Source organism: Falco rusticolus, chromosome 15 (assembly GCF_015220075.1).
Source record: "Falco rusticolus isolate bFalRus1 chromosome 15, bFalRus1.pri, whole genome shotgun sequence".
Taxonomy (NCBI): Eukaryota; Metazoa; Chordata; class Aves; order Falconiformes; family Falconidae; genus Falco; species Falco rusticolus.
In genome coordinates this window covers 12066992-12087852 of record NC_051201.1, presented here as the reverse complement: position 1 = coordinate 12087852, position 20861 = coordinate 12066992, and the positions used below count along the sequence as shown (strand labels likewise).

The following is a 20861-nucleotide window of genomic DNA, read 5'->3' as shown; positions in this document are numbered from 1 at the left end:
CCTTTATAGATTTTTACTATATTAGATTGTTACAAGAAAGCCTTTGTTACTGAAGAGTGGGAGTATTCACCGCATCAGATAATTGCTGTTGGAACTCATTGGAATAAACATATAGCACACTTGATAAAGGAGTTCATGAGCGATCCTTACATTGTGATAACATCTATGGAAGAAGCTTCCATCTATGGAAATGTGCAGCAGGTAAAAAATTTGGAGATGATGTCACTGGTTTTTCACTAAGATTTACTAAGTACAAAAACTTCGTTGTTTTTATTGATCAAGGTCAGTGTGTGTGGCTGCTGATTGTTTATGTTAAGTGTGTAATGCTACATCCTGACTTGGACCTCAGGCTGCACTGACATGTGTGAACTGACTCTTAGAAGACCTGCACAAGTTAGTCACTGAAGGAGCTAAGGTCTTTTACCTTGCTTTGTGGGACTGAGGTGTGAAGATATTCTCTCAAGTGTTTCATTGTTAGTGTGAAGGAGTCTGAATTTTATGTGAAGTATTTGCAAATGGTATAGTTTGTGGGCAGAATTTCATCAGAATGTTTTTGCAATTGTTAATTTTGAGTGACAGAACTACAAGGTAAGTTATCTGATCATAAAGCTAGTAAAATAATTGTTTTACTGCTGTGTGCCACACAATACAGAAATTCATTTGACCTGAAATTTCAAGAAAGTTGTTATGTGTTCTTAGGCATCTTCTCGTTTAATTTCCAGTCAATGTGGTATAGCCCTTCAGAATAATAAAAAATGTTGTATGGTCTGAATTCTTCTGTCTCAAAAGGTAATAATTTGGGAATTGAGTGTGTTGGGAAATCTCTTAAGACTAGACATCCTGAGCATGACACGAAACTGAAAAAAACACCACTTTTTGTAAGAAGTCTAATGGTTTGGCAGGACAAAATGTCAGTGTGTGGATGCTTTAGTTTGTTGGGTTTTTTTATTTTTCATATTAAAATTCGGGCAGTGTTTCGGGTAGTGCAGAATGTTTTTGGAGTGTGAATTTTTTTAGTGGTACTTGAAAATGCTAAACTTGGATTGATAAATCACATAGAACTAAACGAATGAAAAATCTTAATGTGGGATTTTCATGATGGGAGGGATTTTAGTTGTACTTGTGGAGACTGTCCTAAATGCATACCTTTTGTGAGAGTTGTATCTTCTGTAAGTTAAGCAGAAGACCTACCACTTCTGGAGCTACCATTTGCTAGATTCTCTTTGGTGTTATATAACAATGTTAGTACTTATTAAAAGAAAGAATTAATATAGTAAGATATGTATAATTACATGAATTATCAGCCCTCTGTTTTTTATCTACTTCTAGGTTGTGCAGCCTTGCATGAACACAGAGAGAATTGCTGAATTACTAAAAATACTGGATGTTACCCATAATAATCATCAGAAGGTGCTGGTATTCACTGATTCGGTAAATGAAGCAGAGATGATTCATAAGGTAAGAAAGTATTTAAATTCATGTAGATAAGTGCTTTTTTAAATTGTTAAGGTATAACAAAACTATCTTGGCTTCTGAGAATAAAGTAGGAGTGTGAATTTGGAAGCTAGTTATTTGTGCTAAAAATAGCCCCAACCCCGCTCTTCTGACACCTAGAAGAAAGCCTGACAGGAACATCTGGCATAGAATATGTTCATCAGTAAATTTTTAACTACATTCTCTCTTGTCAGGTTGGAACTTTGAGTTAAATCAAACTAGCTTTTTTCCAGTAAAAGTTCTGTCAATTTTTTGTTTGTTATTGTTTCAAGTAGTATGGGAGGAGAAAACTTAAGCACCATGTTAAGAAGTTCTGTTCTGTTTGTTTCTCCTCTGGAGTAGCTGAAATTGTAGAATGCTGTTTCTCTAACTGGAAAGAAGCATTTTCTGTCATCCTGTGACAGTCCACCAGAATTTAGTTAAAGCTTCAAGTCATAGCGCCTGGGAGAAAGATAGCATGTTTAATATGTATTTTCTTAAAACCTGGCATAAAATGGCTTCCAAGTTATCTGTAATAAATAGAACATGGTCCAGTTCTGCACCTCTTATGTGGGATTGTATACTTGGCATTTCAGAGGTGGAGACTAAGAAAGACCTCTCCTGCAATAGTTCTTTATTCAGGTTATTATTCCAATGAATATATATAACAGCCCAGCAATAGAAAAATCTCTTCTGTATTTTGTCTCTTTGCTGGTTCTCCAACTATGCAAAGTAAGAGGAGCGCAGTCTGATTTGACAGGGAGGCAAGAGATAGGAAACAATTCTGTTAAGCCTGGGTGGGGTCATGCAGATGGTGGGGACGATATTGCTAAAGGAGGCAAGCTATGAGGATATTAGAATTAAAAGTTTTAGTGATAGCTCCAAGGATGGGATAGCAAAAAGATATATGGCTGGGTGGTTCAGATGTCACAGGAAGAAATATGTCAGTCCTGAAATGTGGGAATCTATTCCCTTCCAGAAGCTGGAATAGAGTCTGTGATATTTAAAGGATTCTTCTGAGGTAAATGTTAGTGTATCTGGACTGTTTAATCTTTGATTATTGTTAAGGGAAGCAAATCTGGTTTTGTCTTGTGACTTTCTACCGTATCTTCCTTGAATATTTGAGGGTTAATTTCTTCAAGCATATCAAAACCAGCTCTGCCACCACCACCTTAAAGTGTTGTTTGATGCTAAAGAAGAATTGAAGCTGTTTATAGTAATTCTTGTGTACACAAACTTCAAATACCGTAAATATTTTAAGTGTTAACTTAGTTCATTAGCCAGTTTACCAAATAATGAAGGCTTTTGTAGTGATTAATTTGTGAACCTCGAACTTGACAAATAAAGCTTTTTAAGTATGCTACATTCCTGCAAATTAAGTATGGGTATGATCAGTGAGGGGGGTTTAATGCTTTTTCTGAGAGTCTGAAACGTGAGCCTGCATGTTAAATGATAGAATCCACTTAGAGTAGATAGGACGCCTTAATGGTGGGAAAAGCGTCAAATGGAATTTCTACTTTCTTAAACATCTGTTTAATGTGTTAATCCAGAGGAACCTGAGTTTTATTAGTTTTCTTCTTATTCAGGAATTTAGTAAGTTTAATCTCCATAATCTCAAATGTATTTTTTTTCATATAAGCAACATAAATGTCATTAACTCTTTCCCTTATCTCTCTCCAGTAGCTAAGGTATGCTAGATACTAATAAGATATACTATTTGTTAGTTTATTAGAGCAATCATTGCTGTATTGGAAGAATGTATAACCTACTACTTTGTCACCCAGGCACTGAAGAGCAACTCTATATGTTCCTTAAAAATACATAAAGAGAGTGAGTTTAATGTCAAGTATGTCTTAGAGCAGTGGACAAAAAAATACAGTTCTGGCTCTCCTGTTGTGTTAGGTGAGTGTTTTCTTTTTGTTTAGGTGTGATTACATCTACATGGTGACTAACATTCTATGTTAAATACTTGTACTAACTCATCTCATCAGTTCCACAGGGTCAGTTCCCTATCAATTACTTAGTTATCCCTTTGCTTATTAGTACTACAGCTAGTCTTTTTTTCTTTCCCTTTTTTTTGTTTTTTCTTTTATTGTTGTTCCTGGGTCCCAGGGTAACTGCTTTGAGGGAAAACCTCACTTATTGGAGGGAACATAAAGGAGGGATTTTTTATGCTTTAGTTAAAAAACAAACAAACTACTAGTACTTTCAAAGAAATTTCATGATTTCACAATTGTCACCTACTACAGCAGATGCTTTCAGTTTGAAATAATTTAGAAACTCTGAAAACTTACTATAGTAATTTCCCATAAGTTCTGGTAGACTTTTATTTTTCAAGTTGTTTGCAGTAGCAAACACTCTTACCTGTTTTCAAACCTATTTTTTTTTCCATTTTATACATCAAAAGCAGACTAAAAAAAGATTGACTTGCATCTGCTTTGTAGGTTCATACAAAGGTGTTACCATTCCTGCATTACTTCAAGTGATTTCTATCTTACTCCTGTGAAGTACTTGGCTGTAGGCAGTTCTATTTATTCTGTGACACTGATATGAAACAAAGAGTTATTCTAGATTATTAGAGACTAACATGAAACACAGTGTCTGCCATATGCTTATGAAATGCGTTGACTGAAGAAATTCCTTATGTAAGTGTATTAGGAAAAGAGCTTTTTCTTAAGTCATTAAATAGGGAGAAGGAAACAGCCATTGCTAATGTGATGTAATACTTCATACGCTTGAAGTATTAACAGTTATCTTACATGTCTATAAAACATGTGCTTAGTTTTAACAGATGACTGCATGCAGCCTTTGGGAATTACTGATGCAACTTGCGTGATACATTTCAGTTTTCCTTCTCCAAGAATCTTTGGTCAGCGTCTACACAGCATGTCTGACAACTTCTGTGATGTGATAAAGGTTTGAGTAAATCTTTGAACAGGGTTATACTAAATTTGGTTATTAAGTGGTGGATACATAAAAGCTTTTAAAACTACTTTTTTTAAAATTACTTTTTTTAGGATTCCTCTGTAGATCAGGAATGTACAAAGGCAAGGTCAGTCGTTCTGCTAACAGAAGACAGTGCATGTCATGCACTTGGGTTCCTGCACTATTTGCAGCGTGCAGAAGCTGAAATTCCACCAGAACTGCATGATTTTGCTGCCAAGATGCTAGAAGCTAAAGAAGATAAGAAAGCTTCAAGGCCACTGTGTGCCTGTGTGAAAATACTTGGGATTTGCAAGTAAGAAAATACCAAGTTTTCTTGACACGCATACTGATGCAGGAAGGCATTGTATACTCTGGATGATGACTCCTTGTATTTCATTGATGAATTTTCCTGTTGGATACTTTGATCTAAACCAGTTTTTGCTCATTGTTTGTTTGTTTTCTGTTGACTGTTGCATCTGTTTCACTCTCCTGAGGTACTTTTAAGAAAACAAAATTAATGTTTGTATGGAGACCAATCATACATGGTCTGATAGGGCAGCAGTTATAATGAATTATGCTACTGAGGTGTACCTGAGGGAACTTTAAGCCATTGTTTTTATTAGTATTCTAACCGTAATTGCACAAGCTTTGTGCTTTACTCTCTCCTCTGTTGTCTCCTGTCCCTCTAGCATGGGTAAGTAGATGATGACTTCTGTGAGCTGTGTGAAATTGGATTATAATTATTGCCTGAAGGAGGAAGCTAAAGTGTTCTCAAATACGACTTCTAGTTTAGATAACTCTTGTTGCAAGTTACCATTTGCTTTACACTCAAACAAGTTTTCTGGTGGTTTTTGTTTTGTTGTACAGACTTTTCCACCAAGACCTGTTTGATCATTTCTGTCTAACCCCCAGAGTCATTGGTGCTATTTGAGACAGAAATTGCATATTGAGGGCTGATTAAATTTTAGTATTTAAAGCTGTTGTAAATCATGTCAAAACAGTCTACAACTGGAAACAAAGGGCTTTTTTCTAAAAACATTTTTTTTAATATGTAGGAATAGAACAGTGTGTCCAGATCGTCATCAAATTAATTTACAAATAGACATGACCCAGAATATACCAGAAAACATTAGACTAACACCTGGATATGTGACAGTAAGTTACTATTTTCCTTGATTTTGGGTACCAAGAGGACAGGTCTTAAGTAGCTACTTAGCATAATACTTACCTTTTCATATTACATAATATTAATGTAGTATGTATACTATATGGAATATGTGTTATTTTTTAGGCTTTCCCTCTCTCTCTTGCATAAGTAAGTGTGCCAGATTTTACCTTAATTGTTAGCTTGAATCGGAATTGTTTTGCAGGTGATGATGAGTTTACCTCAGATTTTTCTTTGTGTTGAAGATTCCCATTCTATGGAAAGAGGGTTTATGTTCTGTTTATTCCTTCCTTCTGTAAATTGAGACCATATACCAAAATTAACAAAGGTTAAAGTTCCTATAAGTTTAAATTATATTTATTGTAAGGGAAACACAAATTAATCTTTTGGAGTGAAGAGAAGTTGAAGTGGAAGGTAATGCATATTTTGTTGGAATTGAAGATTTTTTCCTTAGCTGATATGTTCATGCAGACTTGCTGAAAAATGAGCGTATTGTGGCCTTGTAAATGAAAATACTAGTTTCAAATACAATATCCACAGAAAATGGGGTACAGCTCCTCCTTTATCTTCTAGATGGAAACGGTTATTTCCTACTAGGATGTTAATGCTTTTTGAAAACCGTTTTGATACAGAGTGCAGTTCTAATTTGACTACTATTTTTTTTAAACTGTTTCAGTCATGAAACCTTCGTGGTTACTGGGTTGACTTTGCTGTGATGGCTCTTCACGTCCCAGTAACAGTTTGTATCTCCAGCTCCCTCCATCTGGCTTTTCAGTTCCTTCTATGCTGCAGTATTCCCATACAGCAGTATTAACACAGTCTATCTCTTGTCCCCTTATTGGATGGTGGTTGCTGAGGGCAATTGTGTAGACATTGGTACTTCATTGCAGAGTTAGCACTTGGCTCGAAGAAGCACTAGATGCCTTCTGTTTGGATGAGCTGCTTCTGCCTTCTTTCCTGTCGTGCCTTTTGCAGAATTCAGGTGCCCTCAGGTCATGCAGTTAATGGGTATTATGCATTCTCAAAAGCCATAGGTTGTGAGAATAGAAAACGAGGAGAACTGGGGTGGATTCTTTGGTGTCACTCCATTTCTGTCTAATAAATAAGCGTTTCTTGGTAGGTATGAGTTCAAACCCTTTGAGAACCTACATGTATCCAGTTTTGGTGCCTGAGAGTGGGACAGGTTTCATGACACTCCTGTTAGAAACTTGCACTTAACCTGTGGTGCACTCAAGACCTCTTCCATTTCCTCATGTAATTCTGTTCTTCTGACTGTAGAGCCTGGGTTTCTGTCTTACAAACCAGTTACCTCTTTGATAAGTATTCACTTTCTTTTTTGTTTGGAACCCAGTATAGTATTTCCTTCCTTTAAGAGCCTCAGTTGCATTGTGAATTTTTAGGATTTTTATTAAGGGGAAATTACCTTTCTGATCCTTTTACTATCCTGTCTGGCCTCATACACCCAGCTATACATCAGTACTTATGCCTGGCGTGACCCTTTGGATGGATGTACCCAGCATTTTATGCATTGATGCTGATAGTAGTGTATTCATAGTTTCTCATTTAAGTGATTTTAATGTGAAAAGAGTGAAGGCCTCACTTCCCGTCATTTCCTCTAAAACTCGTTGTACGGTTGGAGAACACTTAAAATTAAGCTTTGAATGGTGTGAGAAGCCTTAGTGTTTAGTAGCCTGACAAGTAATAGTGTAGTTCATTGATGTTTGTGATCTTAGTAGTTCTTGCTCTGTAAATTTATTTTGTCCACTGTTGACTGGGCTAAGGGCAGTTAATACTGCTGAAATATGTGTATGCAGCGGCATCTCTGTCACCTCTTTTTGCTGGAAAGAGGTAGGTGATCTTGAATATGAATACTTGTGGGTTTTTTAGTTCAATAAATCTTTCAGTCCTTTTTTTTCTAATGTGTTTTATGCTTTCAGATACTGCCTCTCCACATTGTAAATGCAACGAACTACTTTGGTCGAATAGTAGATAAAAAAAAGGACCAATATACAATGCTTGCTGAAGAAATTAATGAGTATTTTAAGCAACCTAATAACAAAATTTCTGTTAAAAATGTGGAGAAGTTAGCATTTTATGGATTATGTGAGAAAACACTCTTTCACAGGTAAAAATGTTGGGGTTTTAAATGATTCATGTGTGCTTTTTTATATAAAGTAATTTAAAACTTTCACTATTTAGTTTAAGAAGCCAGCTCACCCCCAAAACCAGCAAAAAATCACTGCTATTCAAATCATTCTTGGAAAACAAAATGACTGTCCATGCACACACACAGAGTTAGGTATTTTGCTATGAAAATACTGTTTTTTTTAAATGAGTAGATTAAAAAATATTTACAATTGATTTGTTGGAATTACATGAATGATAATTCTGTGTTTCCTTTCTTACTGTATGAAGGGTTCAGGTGATAGAGATTCCCCCAAAAGAGGAGGAAAATGTGTTCTTTAGCGTCAGAATTAAGTATATAGATGAAGGCAGAACAAGTCAAGTTCCGAGCTATCAGCTGCTTCACTTACCTGCAAGGTTTCAGAGTCTGCCGCCTCAGGCTGTGGAATTTGTAGTTTGTAGAGTGAAACCCATTGATAATGAAACTGAATGGAACCCAAAGGTAATATTTGTCAGGTTTTGCATGGTGTTTCCTTTATGTTCTTTAATTTTTGTCTGTGTATTATTTTCTACAATAAACCAGTTATGAACTGCAAACTTAGTTATCAAATTCTGTTACTTATTAACATTACCAATAAATACATGCTGTTGGGCCAGATTCTAAGAAGTCAGTTTTCTTGTTTGTTTTCCTACAAAGTAATGAAGTTAAATTTATGGTATTTTCCTCTCTTGTCATTTAAATGGCTTCTTCCAGGACAAGATACTGCCGCTTTTGAATCTGTGGGCAGTAATGGGGAAAGAGTAGCCTCCATAAATTGGCCTGTGTTTGAGTAGTCTTCCATTAAGGAAGCTCCTTTAAAGGCTAATACTGTTTTAACCTACAGTAAAGTTGGAGTATTTCACTAGTTTACTCAAAACTGGTTTTATTTATTGAATACCCGTTTCATTGTTAAGCTCAGAAGGTTGGTCTGTTATAATTAGAATAACTGTAAAGTTATGTTGGTAGACATCAAGTGCAGTGAAAACTTGTTTTTCCTAGGTAACTCATTATATTAATCACAAAATAAAAGGAAGACTACATGAAGCAAAAATAGTACATACCTTGGGAAATACAGCTTGGGTGGACCCAATGGTAGGTATAGAACTGTAATATTATGAAATATTTGTATCTAAACTCCTTTATAACAAAAGCATCTATTCCTTTTTGTTCTGTCCCTTCCTATGTTAATTTTATTCTATGTGGTATTCATGTAATACTGTTGGTTAGCTTACTGTGGTGGTGCCTGAGCACTGGAACAGGTTGCTCAGAGGTTGTAGAGTTTTCATCTTGGAGATAGCTCAGAAGCAATTGGGACATGGTTCTGGGCTGCTGACTAGGTGATCCTACTTAAGCAAGCAGGTTGGACGAGATGACCTCTAAAGGTCCCTCGCAACCTCAACCATTCTGTGATAAATATGTATGCCTGTTTGTAGGTGAAATACATGACTGATTAAAACTTGAACTTTAAGTCTGGAGAGCTCAATATGTATTATATTATAAATGTCATCCAGACTATTCCTCAAAGTTAACAGAAGTTATTCTGTGGGGTGTGTATTTTGGCTGTAACCTGTATAATCAGGGCTAGGATTGTTTACTTGGTTCTGTTGGGTGAAACTAGCTAATAGTTACTAGAGCCATTATCACAGCGAAAAAGGTGGTGATACCTTGAAAACAGACATGGGTAGGTTCCTGTTTGAATATCACAGGAAACAAAATGCTTACACGTATGAATGAATGGGGATATGTTTAAAGTTTTACTTAAAGAACAGCTTAGAGTTGGAGAGAGACCGTTTATGAACTGTGATTTCCATTTAGTATGTTTTGTAATTCAAGGTCCGCGTCACCAGGCTTTCAGATTTGAAGGTGTCGGTCAATGAATATAATGTTCGATCTGAGATTTTGTCTACGGGTCTGGGAACTGACAATCCAGAACATATAACACAACTTCAGAAGCTGTGTGGACACGTGAAAGTATTAGATCATGCAAAGAACTTGGAGCCTTTGTAAGTGTTTACAAATCTTTTTCAGCATATACTTTACTTAGGAAAAAATTGTATTAATTTACTTGGGTATTTTCATAATTAATATTACTGAATGTGATTTACATTTAAACACAGAGACAACGGTGTTTGTGATGTGTCTGCTTTCCTTTAGCTATTCTTTTTGTCTCAAGATTTGTGTGCGCGATGTGGTAGTCGCTTAACTGTTGTCCTTCATGGCTATGAGTATGGCTCAATACTTGACAAGTACCCGTAATAACTTGGATCATCCTGTTTTTCTCTGGTCATGATAATTGCATCAAAGAATGCTTCTGCCTAGTAAAAAAATTTTATGAAAGAACACAAAGATATAGGATACTTTCCATACTATTTTGAAAACAGTTGTTTTTCTGTGAACTACTTGGCACGTTGCTGGCATGGCAGAACTGCCTGGTATCAGCAGCCCAAACCACCTCCTGTTGGTACATCAAGTAGCACTCAGTGTAGTGGTTAAGTTTTCTATTCTTTTGCCTCAGCAATTCACTTTAATTACATGTCCTTGATGCAGAGTGCTGGTCTTTTTGTGATTGTTCATCAATCTCCTTCTTCAGTTCAACAGCCAGCAAGATTCTTCAGTTAAATGCTTGCGATTTGTCATATGCAGTGCAAGGATCTTATCTCTGCGACCAGAATGAAAGTGTTGTTCTACTCCTCCCACAGATACTAACAGTATTCTAAGAGTGGACCTTAGTATATTAAGGCTGCACAGCCTTTCAGGCAAGCTCGGCATAGCCAGAATGTTGCACATTGTAAACAACACTTATCAGCAAGTTCAGTCTTAATTGCCTTAACAAATGTTTTTGTTGTGCAAAGAAAATGACTGATACCTTTATCACTGAGATGATGTGGTCTATGGACAGAAGCAGTATCCTTGCTTTGAGATAATTCGTTGGTTATTAAAAAAGTCAGTCTGTCTCTGGGCCTTCTGTCCAAACCTTTTTGATGACAATTTACTACCTTGTGGGCCTGTTCAATAGATGCACAGTCAAAGCGCTAGATCCTTCAGTTTCTTTACGTGATTTTTGGATGTCATCCCATGAAGACTTGGCAAATACTCCACTCATTCCTGATTAATGGCATTTGAGCAAAACAGGCTGTCCTTCATTGCGTAAGTCTTTTCACAGTTGAAGAGGTATTAGGCCTAGGTTGAAAAGTGGGGTTTCTGCAGGATTATCTTCTTGTTGCAGAATGCGCAGTTGTGTTGGTTTTGTCCGTTTTGTCTGCTTCATTGCAGACTTCATGTACGAAGCTTTTGTCTAACCTCATACTCTTATTTGCCCAGTTTTCAACCCTCCTTTTCAAGTCCTTCTTCAGCTTGAGGCACCTTCTTCTTGGTGGCTGTTTTTAGTGTAGCATGTGAATAATCAAACATTTCTGTAGAACTTGGGTTGCTTTAAAGTAAGATCAGATTCTGTCAGATCGTGGCTTTCCAAAGCTATTAGTACATCATTGGAGACATTACTTTTTTTAAAGTGTTTGATTCCTTCAAGTAAATAACTCAGAAATGGTTTCTAAAAAATACTACAAATTGAGTTTTCTATGCAGTATTTTTATGTAGCTGAAAATACTGCTCAGTTGGAATTATTCAGAAAAGCTCATGTGCATTTTTTTTAAAGGTGTCTCTCATTTAAGATTAAAATTACTTTAATCTTACCAAAAGAGTAATTAAGGTAAGCTGTGTCAGTTCTGAATAAAGATGGCTGCACAGGTATTTAATACTAACTATTCAATATGGGTTAATTTAAAAGCCAATATTTATTTATGCAGGCTGAAACTTTAGGTGATGACTTGCTAGACTAGTTTCAGTCCTCTTATGTCACTAGGTGTTTGGAGGTAATGGAAGAAAGCATTTTTCAGTTGGACAGATGAGTCAGTGTTTCAGAAATGATGCTGCATCTTGGTAATGTTTTAATGGAGACTTCTGGGCCTGTTGCAGAACAGTGTCGTGGTGCCTATCTCAGAGCTCTCAAGTAGATTGACTCTGTTACAGTGTTTCCTGAATCTTGAGTCTAGCTAGTGAAGCCCCTGTCTGTACAGCTGGAAAGCCAAGAGGTCTCTTACTAGTAAGTGAAGAACTCTTGAGTATTCGGAAATACTTTTTCCAAGTCAGAATGAATGGCCAACAAGCCCCCAAACCTACTGGTATTCTTTATGGAAGGGAATAATTATCCTATCTAGGTCTGTCACACACAGTAAGGCCAACAGATCTTTATGATTCAGGGGAAATGCTGTTACTATCAGAATTTTAAATGTTCTCCTAACTTGGTTTTCTTATAAATGCTTCTTACAGAGTTACTGCAGTTCAGCAACCCTGTGGTGAGATTTATGGTTTGCTGCATTTTATTGTATTTTTTTATATATTAGAATGAAGAACTTAACTTCAAAGGATTTCCAACTATGATTAGGAATTCTGCAACATATTTGAACCCTTTCTTTTCATCTGTCTTTTTCTGTATTCAGAAGCATAAAGGAGGATACACCTGGTCCACAGAAAGCATCCAATCCACAGAATATGTCAAAACAAGACAGTTCCACTGAAAATTGTAATTCTTCTAAAAATACTTTCTGGAATCATCAATGTGGTAATTTCATAATTTCCAAAAATTTTGAACTTTAAAGTCTGGTGCTTAAATGTCAACCTAAAAGTCGTTTTACCAAATGCAGACCTCCTCTGAATATACAGAATAGCACATACAGCTAATGTTTACAGTAAGTCACAAATACCTTATAGTTAGCAGCCTAGAGATGCTGTGAGAGTAAGCCATGTTAATATAGCTGTATTATTTGGGAAATATCCTGTCCCCGAGAGATTCAGAATTGTTTGGCTTTGAATGGAATATGTGAGCAGAAAATCCTTCCTGTAGAGAGGATAAGCATTTTGCTGTCAAAGGCCATAGGGTTTAAGGAAGCTGAAATCTGTTGAAATATGAGATTAATAGCAGCATTGTTCTCGGAGAGGGTTTTTCCAAGATACAGGATGGTAAAAAATGGCTTGCTTTTCACCTTCCCCCCCTTTTTAATCTACTGCCCAGGGATGTGGTATTCAGTTAGTAGAGGCTTAAAAGCGCATGGCTTTGTCAGTCATAGAAGGGGGACAGAGGATGATCTGGCAGCAGTTGTCAGGTGAGTTTGGAGCAGTGAAAGCTGAGTGATTGAGAAGCTGAAACAGACAGAAGTCAAATAAAATCCTAGAGTGATTATCATAGAAGGCTTTTTTAGCCTGGTATACTGGAGTGACTGTCATGCCATGTTTCAAGCTGTGATGGTAACTTCAGTGTTAGTTTCATCCCTGAAACTCTTAGTCAATTTCTATAATGCCCTGGTTTAGGTTTCAAATAAATAATGTCTTGAAACTGGAAAAATGTTTACCTGACCTGGAAAACTGCATTTTTGGTGGTTTTTTAATTCCTATACTGACTCTAATACTCCTTTTAATTAAAAAACTCGGTTGAATTAACTCTTATTAAATCTTTCCAAACAGGAAGTAACCAATATAAATGCCAAATATAGTCTTGCAGTAGTAATTTGATTGCTAACAAGTTCTTCTTACAATGGTGCTGGGGTATTCTGTCAGTACCTGTAGTATAGGTAAGTATAAAAAATTTTTCTGGGTTTATTTCTTTCAGATGGTGTAGCTGAGAGTAAGGAAGCAGAAGACTCCACCTTGCATCAATGTAAATGGTACAGAAATTGAGAGTGATTTGTTCCCATGCTTGCTTTTTAATGTGAACGGCCAAACAGGACGGCCATCCTTACTGAGATTATCTGTTTAGTGAATAAATAGGTATAACACAGGCAGAAGTATTCTGTTATGTCGGTGTTGACCTGGAGAGATTACTGTTGCTGTTAGAAGATATCTATGTATATACACACACATCATCTTATGAATCCCTTAAGTAATTTAAACTGCTCTTTTGCTTACTCCTGGAAGCTAACTTTGTTGAAATTACGTGATCTTTGATTAGACACCACAGTACTAGGAAGTGAATGAAAACAAATGCTTTTGGGGGACGTTTGAGGCATAACAGCTGTAGAGTAAGTGGTTGAAAATCTTGATGAGAAATGTGTATTGTGTCTATGTCCAGTTGAAAAATACTTAGTGTTTCAGAGGTTGGTCTTGCTACTGTTACCTTTTCCTTTGTCATTCCAAGAATAGACCTCTGATAGCATCCTTAAATGAGGCAGTAAGTTTGAATCCTTTGGATATCAAAGTTAAGGGAGTGTGTCTACCCACTTGAACTAGTAGATGTGTGTGGATAACTGGCTAGCTGAAAAGGGTCACATAGACATAGTCCAGCTGGCTGGACAAAAATGCACATCGCTCTCAGCTTATCTGAAGTAAAGCAAAAATACAGTATCCTTGGCTGTTCTTGTTACACAGTAACAGGAAGATCGCGTTGGGAAAAGAATGTTGCAGGTGGGAACAGGTAACTACAGAAGAGAAACTAGGGGCGGGCTTGGTATTTAGGCAACTAACCAATAATGAGCTTAACTTTTGTAATATGTATGAGCTAATTATAACAAGGCCTAAAAGGTAGGTGACTGTAAGGCACAATAAATGAAGTCTGCTGATCACTCATATTGAGGACTGTGTCTTCCCTCCGTCGCGACAAATGGCGCCCTGAACAGGGACCCTAGAGAGGGCTGAACCTGTGAGCCACGAGTCGACGGAGATTCGGGTACCGGTCCTGAAAGCAGCGCAGGAGGCGGAAGGGCACAGTCCCCGCGCCCGGGAGCACCTACAGAGGGTCCTGCCGGCCACGCGTCGCCGAAGTCTCGCCAAGACTGCAACAGCGCTGGCAAGCGACGTACGATTTGCTCAAATGCTTTTTAGAAAAGCGGAGCATTCAGGACATAGATTGTAAAAAGGAATTACCCGGGTTATTAGCGTATGGGATGGCATCCGGGTCCCCTGCGGCAGTGGTGGTGCGCGGCCTGGCAGGCCCCTTCCCGGCCACCGTTTCTCTCCAAGGCGGCACCCCCCCCCCCCCCCCTCCAATTGGTGCCATGGCAATGCAAGCGGCCAAGCGAGCTAACATCCAGCTGCCCCCAGAGGTCAATCGGATCCTTTATATTTGGAACCTGCCGGTATAAAATCACAGCAGAGGAAATGTATGATACTTTTGGGAAATACGGACCTATTCAACAAATCAGAGTTGGAAACACTCCGGAAACAAGAGGAACAGCTTAAGCTTCTCAAGGAAAAATACGGAATTGATTACAAACCCACCAAAAAAAGTGCTTCAGATGTCCCCTACAAGAAATGGGTTTCTGCCTTGAACTAGCAAACATCTCTGTGCTTAAAGAGAAGTCTTTTTGCCTTGATGGAGATAATTTACTCTGTATTTATCTATATTCTGAATGTGGAAATTGGTTGGGACTAGGAGGCTGGCTTAAAGGCATTTTGCAAACGGGATTATTATTGTTGATCATTATTGTAATAATAATTTTCTGATCAAAACCAGCCAAAATTATTTGTAAGCATTAGGCATATCTGAAGAGAATGCCTTTATTTGAATCAGCAGTTAAGGTGTAGTTTAGTCTGATGCTGTGGTTTTATCTGCGTCTGGTGAATTTTTGAAGTGATGAAATCGGAGATACAAGGTATACTAAGAGTTACGAGGTAATAAGGTAATAATCTAAGTAAGGGTGCTGTCTTTTATATCTACAAGTGCAATATGCTTTTATGTAGCAGAGAGAAACTAACAATAATGTTGCTTGAGCGAGATGTGCATGTGACAACTTGGGAAAAGGGATATCACAACTGGAGTGCAACAGTGTTTCTATGTCTGGCAGAGTGAAATCTTTCAAGACCTGAGTTTAGACAGTCTATAATAAATTGTTAGTATTCAGAAAACCCATCTTAAGCCTCTTTTGCTTACATAGTGTTATGGAAGTCAACTGCTATTGTAGAGAATTAATGATTTTTTAATACATATTAACAAATACTACTATTTTATCTTGAGGCAGTTGAGTGAGAAAAACGTGTAGCATTTGAGGGAATGTCAGCATAAATCGCACTTACAGTAAGACTGCATTTTTAATTACTGTACTCGTTAAGATTCAATGATGCCATAAGGCTAAGGCCTTTTATCACAGATTGGTTCTGAACTAAAAGGCGTGTGCACATGTAGGTATGCACATTTGTGTTATTTTCCTTAATTGGCTACAAAATAATATAATTAGGTTGGGGACTAGATCTTGGGAATTTATCTATTATACTTCTGTTTGTTAAGGAATGTGCATAACATACAGCACCCATGTAGGCTTGGCTTGTGGCATAGTTGTCAAATTTAGCATAGACATTCAGACAGATAAGCAACGTACTCTTCTTGTATGTATCACCTACAAGCCATTATGGCTTAGTGTGTAAATCTGTATGTAACTATTGAAAAATCCACTTATGAATGTATTTAGCTTAGAACTAATTTTTCCCCTTTGTTAATTCTTTGATATCAGTGAGGTGTTCTTCAGGATGGTTGGTTGCATAAGGGCAGTTGTTACTTGGACAGAAAATTGTTAATGGTCAGGGATTTTCCACTAAAATATTTGCAAATATTCCTAGTCAAACATCAGTTTGGTTTCTTTTTGGGTTTTGAGCTTGCATTAGTCCATATTCAGAACTTTAAAATTACCTTTGAATTTTTCAAACTTTTTATATCATTGGAACAGAAAGAGCATCTAAATTAAAGCTTCAAGCTAACTTTATTTTTCAAGTATTTCTGAAATTATACTTCTGAACTGAGATTTTATAAGTTGGCTGTGTATTTTCCTGTGTTAAAACGCTGTTATTGAAAGTGGTCAACCAGGCCTATGTCGCCCAAAATAAAAACGGGGGAATTGTGGATAACTGGCTAGCTGAAAAGGGTCACATAGACATAGTCCCGCTGGCTGGACAAAAATGCACATCGCTCTCAGCTTATCTGAAGTAAAGCAAAAATACAGTATCCTTGGCTGTTCTTGTTACACAGTAACAGGAAGATCGCGTTGGGAAAAGAATGTTGCAGGTGGGAACAGGTAACTACAGAAGAGAAACTAGGGGCGGGCTTGGTATTTAGGCAACTAACCAGTAATGAGCTTAACTTTTGTAATATGTATGAGCTAATTATAACAAGGCCTAAAAGGTAGGTGACTGTAAGGCACAATAAATGAAGTCTGCTGATCACTCATACTGAGTGACTGTGTCTTCCCTCCGTTGCGACAGATGTGCTTCTCCAAAGGCTTACGGTTGCAGTGCTTTTGTGGCAAGGTTGGCTGAGGTCCTGCCGTGTGCTTTGCTGACACTGCTATTCAGTGTCAAGTTACCGTTGAGGCCACCTACAGAAGCTGAAAATCGGCAGCTTGGTTGTAACCTAATGGGAAAGTTCTGACTGAGACAGCTTGTTTAAAACTCAGTTGGTTTCTATTTTGGAAAAATATTCAGTTGAACTTTCTTTATTTTAGCTTTTATCCAGAAATAAAGTGGTTTCAAAATGAAGAGACTGTTACAGTGAAGGTAAAAGTAGCAAATGTAGCTGACTGTAAATGTGAGTTCTTCAAAGAGAAGGTGGTGTTCAGGTAGGTTTAAGAAGTTTAAATATAATAAACAAAAAGTTTCTCTGTCGGCTTGCATTTAATTTTTTAATTTTTTAAATTTTCTTTATAATATAGTGCTAGTTCAGGTGAAAAGCTTTATTTAGCTGACATGGAGCTGCATCGATATATACTTGGAGAAAAGTCTACATGTGTGATTAAGGATAAAGAGGTTATTATTGTTCTCATGAAAGAGAAAAAAGGAGCATGGCGCCAATTACTGAAGAACAAGGTAAAGTGGAAATTAATTTGAGAATTGTTTAATGTTCTGAACCCATTCACTGTGTGTCAGGTATTTCAAACAGTATTTTTGTCAACAGAATCCTCGTGTGTCTCTTGATTTTGAACACTGGGAAGATTTTGAAGATAAAAGCCCTTTTCCAGTTGGTAAGGAATGAACAGGCTGGTGTTCAAGCGCATAAAATGATTAGCATCCTCATTCTTGCATATGCTATATCTGCAATTAATAATAATATATATAGTATGTATATATATATAATGACATTTAACTGGCTTGCTCAAATACTCTGAAAACAGATGAGAGGACCTGTAATAGCAAACCATGTAGACAGCAGGGTATTTTTCTATCAGAACAGGACAGACAAAAAGCAGTTGAAGTATTTTTTGGTGTTTCTGTCTTGTTTGTAGTCTAAAGTTTGGTATTCTGTTGTTTCACTTTGGCTATGTGTTAGGGTGGGGGGTTTTTTTACTACTAGTACATACTTGTTCTGAAGCTTTTGTTCTTTATGAATGTTACACTTTTGTTAATTACTTCTAGGTACTAAAAAACTGCACTGCAGTGCTGCAGTAACTGAAGAATTGGTTGACTCCTCAGAAAACAGTGGAACAGAAAGTGATGAGTAATTTGGAGACAGATCTTCTGCCTCTGATAGGAGTTCTGCTTCAAAATAGTGGCTCTTGCATGAGTATTTCCACTAAAACTGGTAAAACTAAACATACAGGTTGCAGAATTGTCCTTAATTTGAGGAGGAAAAGAGTGAACAAACTCCGTACCCTTGGGCTCTGAGAATCTGAAGAAATACTACACAGAAGAACGTTGTTTTCCAGTGCCTTCACTTTAAGATTGTTGGCTTTAATGATGATGCGCACATACATATGTGTGCCGTCTGAACAGCGAAAGCTGAAGATTAAACCTGGCTTGTGAAATGGTTGAATTTATTAGTCATTATGGATCTTTTAGTTTATCTGAGTGAATTTGCTGGGTTAGCAGTAGTTAGTGATCTTTGAAGTTTTGCAAATACTGATGATCTGTTGGTTGTTTCTGCCATGTCCCTTATCTTCATACAGTATCAGTTTGATGGCAGTCATCGTATTTTTCAGTTCTGCATCAAGAAATGATGCCTCAAATCCAATGGCAATTTTTGTTTCTTGATTGGAAGTATGTTGACTGGGTATGAAATACTGTACAGTGCAGCTCACTGTAACAGATAACTGCTGTAAAAGCTTTTGTGGAACAAATGCTGTGACAAACAGCAAATTTGGTGTTTGTTTTCAGTTTGACATTTTCGCTTTTCATGAATACTATGATTTCATTCCCTCTGTCTAAAACCCTTTTCTCCTTTGCAAATAAACAATAAAATTTTGTCTGTTTAGCCCTAAGGCGTTGCCTTTTAATATACCGTCTTTCAGTAAATAATTTTTCACTGTTGTGCACATCCAGAACATCTTGCAGTGAAGTAGTAATGTAAATTATATTTATAATAAATGAATCTGTTATCAGTCTCTGCATCTGTAGATTTTAAAGCACTTTAGTTTCCCTGACATAACTACATGGTGATTTAGAATAGAGACTTAGCTTTACAGATCTATTTTAAGCCTAAAAGATTTTGTTGTATTCTTGACTAGGGAGAGTATATTTGCTTGTTGGGGACTGTTCTTTCAAGACATGTTGGGATGCCTTTACTTAAAGAACGAGAGGACTGTATTAATACATTTACACTGACAGTTACAGTTTTTCTAGTTTCAGTGTATGATAAAGCTGCTGCTTTTAAAAAAGTGTAAAACTGCCATGCGACAGGAACAGTTGTAATTGTTAATGCATGGTTACAAAAATCGGCGCAGTTGGGAACCTCACTACAACTGAGCTTAATTATAACCTTCACCTGCCTACAGGTATGTGCAAAGCTGCAACTGTTGTAGAAGTACTTAAGGAAATAGCTAATGTAACTGAATTTTGGTCTTGCTATGCATTGGGATACAAACAAAAGACTGTCAAACCATCTAATAGGGGAAAAAAAATGTCATGGGGCAGGATGTTTTCCTTCACATTTTTTGTTCTTCTTTGACTTGTCTGATACCTAAATATAGTGTAAGGTAAGTTTTCTGCTAGTAGATGAATCTAGTGGGTTATTTAATACACATAAACTACCTAATTTTTCTGTGAAAAATAAAAGACACCTTATATGAAGTAGAAGCAAAAGCTGATTTTAGCCATACATTCTTAGCAGCTGCCAAGGGCTGATCTATAAAGAACAATGTAAAAAATGTAGCAATACATTCCAAAAATACTCTTTTGGCCTCAAGCAGTTTTTGATAAGGGTCTTCATAAAGTAGAGGTTTTCTGTGGACTTCTTACTTGAATTATTTCAGTTGCATTTTGGAACCTTTTGTCAACTTCTAACGTTTCTCCTGCATAAAGGAATTCAGTAGTTGAGCAATGTATTGTGTGAAGAAATAAATATAATTTTTTTCTGCATTTTGAAGCCATCCATACTCTTTTCTGCTTGAAATCCTGTACCCTCAAGATGTAATGGGAATAGATAGCTTGCTTTTCTCATTTTCTTGTCACTTAAAGACAGCTTACGAACCTATCATCATCATCATTTTTCCCCTCTGCCCCCAGGCAGGTATCTATTTCAGCCTTCAAAACTGTAGTAGATAGAATGCTTTATATAAAGAATGAGTATTCCCTTGTTCTTTCCCTGAGCTTCATAGTTCTGTTTGAAGTAGTGTTTTTACCAACTAGGTAGAGGAACAGCAGTTGTAAGTGACTGGGACAAAACCCTGTGACAAGTAGTTACTTTATATATAATGCCTTAATTATGCTTTTGTTCTCCATTACCTTCCTTGATCATTCGTAACCTTTTTACTTTTGTCCTACCCTGATTGCACATGGAGCTGATGTTTTTGTGGATCTGACTACAGTCGCAGAATCTCCCTCAAGTGAATCGGAACCCATCGTTTTTCCATGTACCTTTGGAATTGCTTTTCAGTGTAGGTATAGACACAAAATGAAATATAGAGGAACTTAAGACTGACTTCTTTGTAGCTGCAGGGTGATGGAAATAGCTGCTTTAGTTGAATTTGCTAGGCTAGTTAGTATGGACATAATTATGATCTTAAGCCAGTTGCTTAATATTCTTGTGTTACATATTTAGAATGAATGTGCTTAGCTGTTGAGAGGGGACTTAACATTTTCAGTATAAACAGTCTCTCAAATTCATCGCTAAAGTATTGGCAAGTGACTTGATAAAATCCCTTTATCCATTTGCAGCAAGGGAAA

At 36.9% G+C, this 20861-nt stretch overlaps 1 protein-coding gene across 2 annotated transcripts in view; it reads left to right on the top strand.

The window, feature by feature from the left end:
• Positions 1-18948, top strand: part of TDRD12 (tudor domain containing 12) — a 36286-nt gene extending 17338 nt beyond the window's left edge. Inside the window, exons 15-30 of one of the 2 annotated variants that reach the window (XM_037409507.1) lie at positions 10-201; positions 1330-1458; positions 3258-3375; positions 4256-4389; positions 4491-4711; positions 5454-5553; positions 7501-7688; positions 7979-8189; positions 8727-8819; positions 9561-9730; positions 12227-12348; positions 13393-13447; positions 17210-17323; positions 17417-17570; positions 17659-17725; positions 18117-18948. In XM_037409507.1, coding sequence (XP_037265404.1) covers positions 10-201; positions 1330-1458; positions 3258-3375; positions 4256-4389; positions 4491-4711; positions 5454-5553; positions 7501-7688; positions 7979-8189; positions 8727-8819; positions 9561-9730; positions 12227-12348; positions 13393-13447; positions 17210-17323; positions 17417-17570; positions 17659-17725; positions 18117-18202 — 2154 coding nt within the window. In that variant the 3' untranslated portion in view covers positions 18203-18948. The remainder of the gene's footprint in view (positions 1-9; positions 202-1329; positions 1459-3257; positions 3376-4255; positions 4390-4490; positions 4712-5453; positions 5554-7500; positions 7689-7978; positions 8190-8726; positions 8820-9560; positions 9731-12226; positions 12349-13392; positions 13448-17209; positions 17324-17416; positions 17571-17658; positions 17726-18116) is intronic. The other variant, XM_037409508.1, reaches the window with a different exon arrangement.
• The last annotated feature ends 1913 nt before the right edge of the window (positions 18949-20861 follow it).